We start from the raw sequence: 13,179 nt of genomic DNA on the forward strand, positions 1-13,179 counted from the left end.
CCTGATTTTGCAATGTTATGTAGGTGAAAAAAGGCAGTCTTTTAAGTTTGTTTTATGTGGGGATTTAATGGACATATCCTGATCAAAGAGAACTCCGAGATTCCTAACAGTGGTGCTGGAGGCCAGGGCAAAGCCATCCAGAGTAACTTTAGCATTAGAAAAAGGTGTTTCTGAGGTGTTGGGGGCCAAGCAGAATAACTTCAGTTTCATCTGAGTTTAACAGCAGAAAGTTGCTGGTCATCTAGGTGTTTATGTCCTTAAGGCAAGCTTGAAGTTTAGCTAACTGACTGGTTTCACCAGGCTTCATTGACAAATACAATTGGGTATCATCGGCATAACAATGGAAGTTTATGGAGTGTTCCCTGATATTATTTCCTAAAGGAAACATATACAAGGTGAATATAACTGGTCCAAGCACAGAACCTTGTGGAACTCCATGACTAACTTTTGAGTATATGGAGGATTTGTCGTTAACATGCTCAAACTGAAATCGATCAGATAAATAGGACCTAAACCAGCTTAGAGTGGTTCCTTTAATGCCAATTTAATGTTCCAGTCTCCCTAATAAGATATGATGGCCAATGGTATCAAATGCAGCACTAAGGTCCAAAAAGACAAGTACAGAGACAAGTCCTTTGTCCGATGCAGTAAGAAGGTCATTTTTTACTTTCAACAGTGCCGTCTTATTGCTATGATGCACTCTAAATGCTGACTGAAAATCCTCAAATAAACTATTATCATGTAAAAAGTCACACAATTGGTTGGCGACAGCTTTCTCAAGGATCTTAAAGAGAAAGGGGAGGTTAGATGTGGGTCTGTAGTTTGCTAAAACATATGGATCAATAGTAGCTTTTTAAGAGGAGGTTTAATTACAGCTGTTTTGAAGGACTGCGGTACATAGCCTGTTAATGAAGACATATTGATTATATCTAGTAAAGAGCTATTAACTAAGGGTAAAACTTCCTTAACCAGCCTAGATGGGATGGGGTCTAAGAGACAAGTTAATGGTTTAGATGAAAACATTATTGAAGTTAATTGGCGAAGGGAGAGAAACCTTCTGGAAAAGAGCTGACACCAGCAAAGGTTACTGACTAACCTTTGCTGATGGCTTATTACAAACCGAGAATCCCATTACCCTTCTCTAACATTTATAACTTCAGACTCGCAAAGTGTCATGCTGGAGGAGGATTTTCCACAACCTGGCACCCCAAAAGTTGTTGTTGGCAATGGCTTGTAGCTGATCTATAAAGCATTAATAAACAACTTATTGACCATTAATAATGCCATTAATTACAGCTTAGAAAGACTCAATAAATGGCGTTTTATCATAAAGTGGTACCCAAAGCTGTGATGTGTGGGTGTGGAGGATTTTCAAGTAATTTGCCCAACACTGTTTATGATATGGACACTATCGACAGAATAATAAGGGAGGCAGTGCTTGAATTTCCATACATCTTTTCAGGGGATAAATGATATTGTTTGTTGTTTATAGTCAGTTTAACATATGAATAGGTAAGTTTCATTTGTGAGTCACCTGGCAATAAAATGTAAAGCAGAAGTATTGTTGCTATATTACCAGCAGCTAAATATACCCGGGGCATTGCTTTCGAACAGCAGATTTGAGCTATGTTTAAGTTGTGCTCTCTTTTTTAAAACTTTATCGAAGATCGTATCAAGTGTATGTAGACATAAAATATATTTGAGCAAAAAGGACAAATTATACAAAAAAAAGTATGTAAAAGGGATTTTATACAAATAAAAGGTTATATTTTTAAAGTTATTTTTTATTTATTCTGGCATTTAGTTCATAGGAAGTCTTGTAAAGCAACAGTTCAACAAAAGTTCCAAAATGAGGCGTCGCACCAGTCACGAAGAAGTATTTTCTGTGGCCATATTTACACTGAGTAAACAGGACATGTTCAAAACCATATATTGTTCTAACAGCCTATGTGTGTGTTTTTCATGTGCTCTGTGTGTCCATGGCTGTGTGTGATGTATGTGTGTGGGATCAGTCACTTAGCCCAAAACCCTTTCATCTGTGACTGCCATCTGAAGTGGCTGGCTGACTACCTGCAGGACAATCCCATAGAGACAAGCGGTGCCCGCTGCACCAGCCCGCGACGGCTCGCCAACAAACGAATTGGACAAATCAAGAGCAAGAAGTTCCGCTGCTCAGGTATAAACACACTCACACACCACTGTATATACACATACAGTAGCTCACACGAATGTAGTCAGTATAGATGTCCACATTGATCTATCCCCTGACACTAATTCTTTTTATTTCTGATCATCCACACATGCACACACAGATAGTTAAGACAAACTGTCCTCTCTTATGTTTTCATTCTGTGTCTTCCTGCTGGGATTTTCCCTCAACCTCCCTTTCCTAACCTCAAAAATCCCTGTTTTCAGAATTTTCTGGCTTCTCCGATCTATTTATACACACACGCACACACACACGCCCAGCCAGTGAGTATTTTTGTCTAGTCTAGTCTTTTGTTCTTTTGTTGTTTTTCACTTTCACTCTCTCTGTCTCTCCATTAGCTAGAGAACAGTATTTCATCCCAGGTATTGTACACTGAGCATGTGTGTGTGTGTGTGTGTGTGTGTGTGTGTGTGTGTGTGTGTGTGTGTGTGTGTGTGTGTGCGCGTGTGTGTGCGTGCACGTGACTGTGTGTACTTGTATGGCTATACATTGTGAGGACCAGTTTGAGTTTTAAACCATCGGACTGAGGATATTTTGGTCGGTCCTCACTTTCTGAGACAACTTCAAAGGGCTGTTTGCTGGTTAAGAATTGGTTAGAATCAGGTGTAGGTCAAGGTTAGGGTAAGGGTTGGGGTTAGGCATTCAGTTGTGATGGTTGAGGTTATAGTATGGCGCTAGGGAATGCATTATGTCAATGAGTGTCCTCACAAAGATAGAAGTACAAACGTGAGTGTGTGTGTGTGTGTGTGTGTGTGTGTGTGTGTGTAAAACAATTTTTGTTCACTCAAGGTGCACGGATGCTGCACGCACGTGCACTCTCGACACTTGGAGTGACTTGCCTTGACTGACACCTTTTGCATGCTAAGACAATTTCTTCTAACCAGGCACCAGATAATCACACTCTTGTCCTTGCACTGGGTTTTGAGGGTAACCATAACCTTGACGATAGAGAGAGAAAAACAATTGGATTAATAAGATCAGCTCGCTGTCAACTAGGCACTGCGTGCAAGACTCTGTAGGAATAAAAGTATATTGGTACAGCGATCACAGAGACTATGTTTAATACTAGTCCTCCTTGCTTCTTAGCACATCTAATGATAGCTAATATATGAGCATGTGTCCGCAAGCATCTGTCTGTTTCGCCCACTGCAGAACATCAAAAGGTCACACAGTTACTATGCTCAGAGGGGAGCTGGGAAATATGTAAATCAGACATGCATATGAGATCAGTAGCAGGGCTAAAGGCGGTCATTACCACAGCAGCACACAGAGGAGGCATGTTGTGTGTTGAATGAGAGCATGTGTGTGTGTGTGTGTGTGTGTGTGTGTGTGTGTGTGTGTGTGTGTGTGTGTGTGTGTGTGTGTGTGTGTGTGTGTGTGTGTGTGTGTGTGTGTGTGCGCACTTACTACAGTCATTAACTCTGAAGCTCACCGGGGGAACAGAGGTTTCAAAGCCCAGATACCACATATGGGGCAAAGCTGAATAATTTAAGAACATTTGCAGCTGAAAAGTTGAATAAACATGTTTTATTCTGTGGTACAACCTTGGTATTGTGCCTTAGATCAAGATCTAAAATCCTGTGATTTAATTTTTTAATTATTTCACGCTGTATAATTTTGGATCTTAGCTAATATTTCTGTTTGAGCAAAAACTCTGAAATCTGAACCTGCTGAAGTGATTGATGTCAAAACAACGCACTTGCACTTGTGAGGGTTTAGAGCTGGCCTTTTTTATTGTCATCCTCTTGGTGCTTTTATCGGGCTATGTGTGAATTCTGTCATCTCAAAATCCACCTAAGTACAAGTTTGAATCAGTCATGCTTCAAACAAAAGAGGCCTGGATGTGTGTTGGATGAAAGCACCCACCCTATGCCATGTTATGCCAGCACGATTCGCACTATTCACGAGTCATTTCCCCTTTAAATGAGTCACTGCCTGGGGACTGAACATGAAAACATTTGCAGCTCTTTTTCTCAGCTTTTCATCAGCTTTTTCTCTCCTGTTCTAATAAACAAGTGAAATCCCTTCTTCTTTCTCCTACTGCCTCTCTCACACACTCAGGAGTACACCATGTCGGCTGTAAGTAACACACACACACAAACACACACGATTCTCCGAATCCCTCACCTCTTGTCCCTGAGCTGGCCTCTGACCTTTGACCTCTACCACAGTGACCTTTGATCCCTCTGTGACTCCTATTGTCTGTTTACAAACAACATCAATGTGAATATTTGTGAAATTTACACTTTAGCACACAATGGTTCAAGTATTTTTCTATTTATTTCTTTATCTGTCTGTGTGTAGTACCCACGTTTGTTTACATACGTGTGTGTGTGTGTGTGTGTGTGTGTGTGTGTGTGTGTGTGTGTGTGTCTGTCTGTGTGTGTGTGTGTGTGTGTGTGTGTGTGTATATGTGTGTGTGTGTATGTCTGTGTGTGTGTGTGTGTGTGTGTGTGTGTGTGTGTGTGTGTGTTCCTAAAAGTCAGGGCTTCTCTTGCCTTCAGAGCTGCTGTAACTCTCCTCCCACTGCTCCTGCTCTCCTCTGATATGTCTCTGAGTTCAGGTGTCTTTAGATGTTCCAGTCTCTCATATTTTCGCTCCTTCCCTGCTTTCTCTTGACCACCTTACTGTACTTTACCTTCCTGTCTGAGCTTATCCTCCTCTCCCCTCTCTCTCAATTCAAAGTTATACATTTTCTTAAGCCAGCTAGCTCTGTTTTCCACCTGCTACTCATCCTCCATCTTACCATCTCTCTTCCTTGGATTCTTCCTCTTTTTAGCCTCATCTCTTACCTTCCTCTCCTGTCCAACTCCTCTCCTTTCCTTCACATCTTGTCCTGTCCTTCTCTCCTTTCCTCTCCTACCGCTCCGCCCAACCCCCAGCTCCTCTCCTCTCCTATCTTTCTCATCCTCTCTTCTACTACTCCTCTCCTCTCTTCTCCTGTAATCTTCTCTTCTACTCATCTTCTCTCTTCTCCTTCTCATCCTCTGATTTGATTTCTTTTCCTTTCCACTCCTCTCCTGTCATTCTCTTCTACCTCTCTCTGCTCCCCTCCTTCTCATCCTCTCCTCCTCTTTTCCTCCTCCTCCTCCTCTCCTCTCCTCCCTCTGATCTTCCCATCCCTGTGTTCCAGCTGAGGAGCAGTCAGTCAGCAGGTTGTTCCTTTGTGCTTGATCTAACCATGTGGCTGCCAGGTTCCTATAGTGGAACATGGTTCTGTCAAGCACCATGGAACGGCCCTGCAACACCCTACAGCATGGCCAAGACGCAAGAGACAGCAATCTCCTGTCGCCCCCCCCCCCCCCTTGCAATCTGTGTGTGTGTGGGTGTGTGCATGTATGTGTGTGTGAGAGACGGAGAGACTGAGAGAGAGAGAGAGAGCGAGCTTTTGTGCATGTACAGTTTGATAGATGACTACCTGGGGTGTGTGTATGCATTTTTCTGCTGTGATCTAATTTTTCATGCTGTTTTGTTGTGCTGTGGTTTCTAACATTAACAGTTGCTTTGTAGTCTGACAGGACAGAAAAACTCCAGTGTTTGTTCTCATGTGTGTGCGTGCGTGCCTGTATACATGTCTTGATCTTGACAGTTTGTGTGTCTTCCGGACTTGGCTACTAACGCTCATGAGTAATGTTGAATATGATCATAAACAGCAATGTTTTCTGAACATCTTTGGCTCATTTTGGCAATTCCCATTCCAAACAAAAGCAGCACAGCCCCTCTGCAATGTCTTAAAATTCTTCCATTGTATCACAGCCCTAACTTTGGCCATTTGCGGAGTTTGTGTTGGAACTGGTGCCAGTAAAGTCTGGGATTCGACTCTTGCATGGTGAGGGCATTCCGTGACATTGTGGTTGTGATTGTGACCAGGTACTGAGGATTACCGCAGCAAGCTAGGAGGGGACTGCTTCGCCGACTTGGCCTGTCCCGAGAAGTGTCGCTGTGAGGGCACCGCAGTCGACTGTTCCAACCAGAAACTCACCAAAATACCAGATCACATTCCTCAATACACCGCTGAACTGTGAGTCATGCTTGTTTTGCCCAGCACAAAGTTTGTGTCTTTGCATCGCCCTTTATCTCCTCCTCCTCTGTCTCTATTTCTTCGGTTGTTCTTTCTCTTCGTCTCTGACCACCTCTTCTCTTCTCTGATCTCAGGCGCCTCAACAATAATGAATTCACTGTGCTCGAGGCGACTGGGATCTTCAAAAAGTTGCCTCAGCTGAGGAAGATGTGAGTCAGACATGTTTCAAACATAACAGGAACAAAGCGCATGTGGCTATGAAAAAGCCATACTCAGGTCACACATAGAAGGCTGTGATTGTACATATGACAGAAATGAAAGTGAACCATGTATATTTCTCTCTATACACCTTACCCCCTCCATATTACTCATGCTATCTTTGCTGAATTCCCACTTGCTGCCTTTGTCCTGCTCTTGTTCTTCTCTCTCTTTTTCACTCCTTTCATTCTCGCTGCCTTTTCACCTTTCTTGCTCCTGCTTCCCACTCCTTGCAGTAACCTGAGTAATAATCGTATCACCGACATAGAGGAGGGGACATTTGAAGGAGCCTCAGGGGTCAATGAGCTGATTCTGACCTCTAACAGACTGGAGAACATACACCACCGCATGCTGAAGGGACTGAGTGGCCTCCGTACACTGTGGGTACACACACAAATGCATAAGCAATCACATTATGATGTCAAGTATGCGTAATATTCAAATATGCTCTTGCATACATGTCCACACAAACATTTAAAACATGTAAACAGGCATAATTTACAAGTTTATAATCATTGTTATACATTTTTATATTGTTTTTCTGTTAAATAAACAGTAATTTAATCACCTCTGTCTCTGTGTGTGTGTGTGTGTGTGTGTGTGTGTGTGTGTGTGTGTGTGTGTGTGTGTGTGTGTGTGTTTGTGAGTAGTATGTTGAGGAGCAACCGTATCAGCTGTGTGAGTAACAGCAGCTTCGTTGGGTTGAGCTCGGTGCGTCTCCTGTCGCTCTATGACAACCAGATCACCTCTATGAACCCCGGGGCCTTCGACACACTGCACTCCCTGTCCACACTGTGAGCACAAACAATATGACACACATATACAAATGTACAAAAATGTAAATGCACGAAATATGTCTCTGAGCACTCTCTTTGCTCTCCAGAAACCTTCTGGCCAATCCCTTCAACTGTAACTGTCACCTGGCTTGGCTCGGGGATTGGCTGAGGAGGAAACGCATCGTCACGGGTAACCCTCGCTGCCAGAGTCCTTACTTCCTGAAGGAGATCCCCATCCAGGATGTAGCTGTCCAGGACTTTGCCTGTGAAGATGGTGAGACGTGGGGAGATGTACCCTTCAGCTTTACTCTTCAGATGATGCTCTGCAACATCTGCAGCCCTGGCAGATTTTCTGTTGGTTTTTCATTACATACATTTCATTACTTTTCTATCATCTTTCCTCCCCTTTCTACCACTCTGTCTATCTGTCCATTCATCTGAATCAGGTAATGATGAGAACAGCTGCTCTCCAGTGCTGAGGTGCCCAGCAGAGTGTTCCTGTCTGGACACTGTGGTGCGCTGCAGCAACAAGGGTCTTACCACACTGCCGAAAGGCCTGCCCAAAGAGACCACTGAACTGTGAGTGTAGAACCAGCACACCATGTAGTACAACATGACTGGTCTGACAATTTTAAAGGCCCCATCTTTTAGATGGCTGCCTCACTGTACCTCAGGCAAGACATTTTGTCACTGTCCTGTGAAGACCATGTATCTCTGAAACATGAACTTATTGTTACATTGATAAAAACGGGTCCGTTTTCAGATTTGCATTTTCTCAGATAATACACTTGTTTATGTAGCTTAAGAAAAATACAAGAAAAGTGAATACTTGTTCGAAAAATTTGAAGTCACCAAATTCTGAGATACATGGTTTTCTTTGGACAGTGATGAAGTGCAGTGATGATCGATCTAGGAGCTCTCCAGTTTGTACAATTGACATATACGCATACGATAGGCTACAATAGAGGATGGGACCTACTTGAGCTATTTTTGTTCATTGAAATTATCATATTAGTTAGCCCGGTTAAGAAAGTTAGTCCAGTTGCTGTCCTGTCAGCTGGTTGTGAACAGTGAAGACAGAATGGAGGTCGGCGGCAGTGTGGACTGACAGGACACCCTCTTGTGTGTGTTGACGTCACATCTGGTGTGAATTCAGGACAATACTCCGGTTTACACAGAGTTGCTGCCGTTATAGCATCATTCGTCGGCATAAGAAAACAAGTGAGACATTGTACACTTGAATTAATCTTTTAAACACTCACTTGCTGGAGCTTTAGTTGGTGAGACTACATGTGAAAAAGCACACATTAACACATAGGTTCATAGAGACACAGGTACGCATAATGTGGGTTTACAGAGGATTTTACTCCACGAATTCATCTGAACACACACATACAATCGCACACAGAAAATCCCTGATGATCAGAAAATTATAACCCTAAATTAAACATTAGAAAAAAAACGCCTGGTGCTATTTCTCCTGTGGGGAATGTGCTTCTTCCAGTATTAACAAAGACTTAATTAATACGCTGGATTAATAGTACATTGTCACACAGTGAAGGTAATAGGATCTCAGTGTGTGTGTGTGTGTGTGTGTGTGTGTGTGTGAGAGAGAGAGAGAGAGAGGGTAGCTATACTGTATTAAGATGCCTGTGGGGATATTAAACTCCAGTGTTTATTATGGCTCTAGCAATAATGACTGCTCACACTGCTGGAGATGAGGAATTTCCCACATGGTTGAATAACTTCATTTTCTCCCTTCTCATTTTCTCTCTCTCTTTCCCAATCCTTCATACATCTTCCATATTTGTCTTTCTTCACTTCTCTTTTGCTTCCAAACCACCTCTCGCTCCGTGCCGTGCGCTCTCTCTCTCTCTGTCTCTTAGGTACCTGGATGGCAACCACTTCACTCAGGTTCCTGTGGAGCTCTCTAATTACAAACACTTAACACTCATGTAAGTCTCACCCACATGTCTTCAACAGACAGATATTACACAGATACTCTCAGATAATAATTCACAAATCACAAGGCCAGAGTTTTGCACACTCAAACACACACTTATAATCAGGATCGTGACTTGGCCTGTGTTCCTTGCACTCTTTGCACTTTCAAAGACCAAAACTAACGGACTGGAGTTCTGTGCTGTATCAGTTTTGATGTGACCTGGTTTGGCCCTGATGTGGGCATGACAACTCAAGTACAGTAGACTAAAGACTATTAATTACTGCGCATACTGTGTGTGAGAGTGTGTGTGTGTGTGTGTGGGTGTGTGTGTGTGCGCACGTGTGTTTGTTCGCGTGCGTTTGTTTATGCATGTGTGTTTTATGTACCTCTTATTGTTTCCTTTTCAGTGACTTGAGTAACAACCAGATCAGCACGTTGTCCAACCACAGCCTCAGTAACATGTCCGAGCTGCTTACCCTGTGAGTCTGGCTTTAAATCAGTCCCTTCCAATGTGTATGTATGTGTGTTAGTGAATGTGTGTAGCTCACTAATGCGAAGGAAAAAAATTTGCCCTTGATAAAATTAAAACAGGAATCAAATAATGACTTTCTTTTGAAGCACATATTTTTGTGGAGTTGTCGTAAGAGTAGTTCACTGTGAGCAAAGGACCAAAATCCACATAAACATCTGATATATGGGCCAAAAAAATGCTTGTTTTGAGTGCAAGATGTTTGTGTTTGTGCTTCTAAGACATGGATATGTTTATGTATGTGTGTGTTTCCGAATTGAAGGAGGCGCTTGTGCCAACAAGTGTGTTAAATTGCGTGTCTGTTTGCTCGACTGTTTTGCTCAGTGGAATGTAGTCATAAACAGGGTTGTGCTCTGAAATGTCTTGGTGCATTTGAAAAGGATTTCTGCATTTGTCTCCATGCCAACATGTTTATTCTGTGTGTAAAGAATCCTGAGCTACAACCGCCTGCGGTGCATACCAGTGAGGGCGTTCGATGGACTCAAGTCTCTACGTTTGCTGTGAGTATCTGTCCCGACACATGTCGACACTGATGAACGTGGTACAGACAGTCTTGAGTCAGACAGATGCTCACGAAACAATCCAGATTTTTAAAATCTAGACTTTTTTCTACATTTTTGTGCTCTTTTAATCTTTCTTCCTGTTCCCCTCGCCCTGTCGTAGGTCTCTCCATGGTAATGACATATCACTGATACCAGAGGGAGCCTTCAAAGACCTGTCATCGCTTTCCCACCTGTGAGTAACATAAAAACACACACTCATCACTGTTCATTCTCTAATTCAAGTGTCTACCTCTTCACCTTATGGAATTGCAAAATTAAAACAAACAAAAATATTATCATCACAAAAGAGTTTTTTCATCATCTTAAAGGAAAACATCAGTTTATTGAGGGTTTTTTTGTAAACTAATCAGGCTAAAAAAGTAGCTGAGCAACAAAGCCATCAACAACCTCCTCATTTCTCCTGCCCTCCATTTAGAGCAGTTAAGAGTTTACACCTGGATCCTAAATATGCCTCTCCTTTTTCTATTATATTGGCAATAATTACAAATATTTCCTTTTGAAATTAAAGGGTGGTATATATAATGGGATTCTAAAGTAGCCACATTGTGGCTACAACAGCAAAAATATTTTTATATTGACTTTCTTTGCTAATTAAAGGATTTTGGGATTTAGGGGAAATCTGCTAAATAGATTCTTCTGCAAAAAGGATTTTACAGCACCAAACTTGAGCACTTGAGCAGAGAAAAATCCAGTGCAAAAACTCAAAAATTTGTCAAATAAGCAGCATATAACACAAGAGACCTAATTCTGTCTTCAGTTTACTGATGTTGTCTTTCAGCACGGTATCTCAAAACTAATCAGTCTGTGGAGGAGCATGGTGCTTATATAGGAGGCACACAAGTGAAGGATGAAAGTGAAGGATTACGGTAATAACTTGAGTTACGTGCTGGCGGGAAGTGAGGGAGGGCCTGTGTCTGCCCTGGGGCGCTCACTAGGATCAGCACCATGGATAGTGCTTGTGACAGGCTGCTGCTGTTTGTAGTTGTTTTTTTTTTCTACTAATATTCACTGCAGACCACACAAAAGGAGTCTATTAATTTACAGTCTACTGTACTTTTTGATCAACCATCGCAAGCCGTTGCACAGTTAGATTCAACTGAAAAAGGAAAAATAATCCAAGCAGCAATGTGTCACAGCTCAGACCAGCAGGTGGGTGTGGGGAATCAGGTGACTGGGAAAGGCTGAGGTTACTGCAGGGCAGCTGGGAGCAGCAGGATCTGAAATGACAGGGCAGTTAGTGGCAAAGGGTGAGCAGAAAAAGGAATTAATAGCTGAAGGCAAAAATAAATTAACTGCGACACAGTGAGGATTCTACTGAGAGAACTAGCCCCCCTTAATAATCTTAAATGTACAACTGTGAACAAGTAGAATTTAGTTACATGATAATACCAAAAACTTGGCAGACAAGGCAGAGGTCAGGTTGGTGGAGGGAGCTGCAGCAGCAAAAGGTGTTGGTATGAAACTGTCAGAAGAGTAATGGTGACAAGGGACAGGAGTAATGGTGACAAGTGTCAGGTTATAAAGGCAGCTCTCTACACCTGCATGAATACGAATGAATACTGGTAGCTAGTCAGATAGCAGCCAAGTAGCTGGTGAATCAGCCAGTCACTGTGGAGCATGATGGAAGCAGCTGATGCCAATAAGCTAATGCAAGTGTGACTTTAGTCTTCTGCCTGAATTAACACAGTGCTCTATTAGTTACCTTTAAACTGGAAAAAAAAAAAAAAAAACTCACACTACTTATATTGAGCTATAGATCATCATCAAAAACTTGGGAAAATAAAATGTGCAGTTCAAGTACAGGAGTAACATACTCTTGACAAGAAGTAACACAGTTAATGGGAAGTGTTTAAAGTCTGAGGAACACAACCGCCAACACTCCTGTCAGCATGAAACAGATGGTCCCAGTCATCGGAAATACAGATGTTTATCGTAGAAATATACCACAGTTTCACAGTTAATTCAACACTGATATACAACTCAGCCTGTACGTATTTAGACAGTGACACATTTTCCCTTCTTTTGGCTCCAGCACAATTGATCTGAAACAAAACACTGAGCAATGTTCTCGCTCTCCTCTCCTTCTGGCGGGCAGGGCTCTGGGTGCCAATCCTCTGTACTGTGACTGCCACATGCAGTGGCTGTCAGACTGGGTAAAGAGTGGCTACAAGGAGCCTGGCATAGCCCGGTGTGCGGGGCCCGGTGACATGACCGACAAACTGCTGCTCACCACACCATCCAAGAAGTTCACCTGCACAGGTAAACACATACTGTTACATGCATACAGTCTTGCAATAACACAGGAACACATGCACAAGCTGGCAGATATACACATATAGTGTATGTAAAATGTACATATCCAGTTTATCATGAGTCCAACAACAAAAGAATGCAACATACTTTGCAGACCAGTATTATATATTTATGTAAATGCCAACAAATATTCAACAAATATGAGGACACTTGATGAGGACTCCTAGAAGAAGGAGACCACAAGTTGCCATTTACAAATCGCCACCGTCCAATGAAAACCATACATTGCCAAAATGTAAACTTTTCATGGAAAAGATTGAAATAGTCTTGTTTTAATATTTGTGACTTTACATTTTTAGATATTTTAATGAGTCTCTAGAGGGTTTTGTTAGCTTAACGAAATAGGACAATTGTCTGAACCCACACAAAAAAAAAAACAAGTTTATCTCATTACTAAAGATTGTCGGATATGGAGATACATGGTTTTCACTGGACAGTAATAAATGTTAATATTGAAATATAAATATCTGAAATCCACAAAATTGCTTGTTAGCATGATCTTGGCTGTAACTCATCATATTACAAAATGCTACTAACTTTTCACCTTATTATTTCCCATTAACCA

The 13,179-nt window shown here is 42.0% G+C and overlaps 1 protein-coding gene across 4 annotated transcripts in view; it reads left to right on the forward strand.

Moving 5' to 3' along the window:
* slit2 (slit homolog 2 (Drosophila)) overlaps nucleotides 1-13,179 on the forward strand; it is a 100,544-nt gene that overhangs the window by 70,778 nt on the left and 16,587 nt on the right. For 3 of the 4 annotated variants that reach the window (XM_040146492.1, XM_040146494.1, XM_040146493.1), the window contains 12 exons: nucleotides 2,013-2,176; nucleotides 6,080-6,230; nucleotides 6,365-6,439; nucleotides 6,725-6,868; nucleotides 7,139-7,282; nucleotides 7,372-7,538; nucleotides 7,711-7,843; nucleotides 9,151-9,219; nucleotides 9,617-9,688; nucleotides 10,167-10,238; nucleotides 10,402-10,473; nucleotides 12,397-12,560. In XM_040146492.1, the coding sequence (XP_040002426.1) occupies nucleotides 2,013-2,176; nucleotides 6,080-6,230; nucleotides 6,365-6,439; nucleotides 6,725-6,868; nucleotides 7,139-7,282; nucleotides 7,372-7,538; nucleotides 7,711-7,843; nucleotides 9,151-9,219; nucleotides 9,617-9,688; nucleotides 10,167-10,238; nucleotides 10,402-10,473; nucleotides 12,397-12,560 (1,427 nt within the window). Of the gene's footprint in view, nucleotides 1-2,012; nucleotides 2,177-2,547; nucleotides 2,577-2,887; nucleotides 2,910-6,079; nucleotides 6,231-6,364; nucleotides 6,440-6,724; nucleotides 6,869-7,138; nucleotides 7,283-7,371; nucleotides 7,539-7,710; nucleotides 7,844-9,150; nucleotides 9,220-9,616; nucleotides 9,689-10,166; nucleotides 10,239-10,401; nucleotides 10,474-12,396; nucleotides 12,561-13,179 lie in introns of all 4 variants that reach the window. The other variant, XM_040146495.1, reaches the window with a different exon arrangement.

Source organism: Xiphias gladius, chromosome 15 (assembly GCF_016859285.1).
Source record: "Xiphias gladius isolate SHS-SW01 ecotype Sanya breed wild chromosome 15, ASM1685928v1, whole genome shotgun sequence".
Classification (NCBI taxonomy): Eukaryota; Metazoa; Chordata; class Actinopteri; order Istiophoriformes; family Xiphiidae; genus Xiphias; species Xiphias gladius.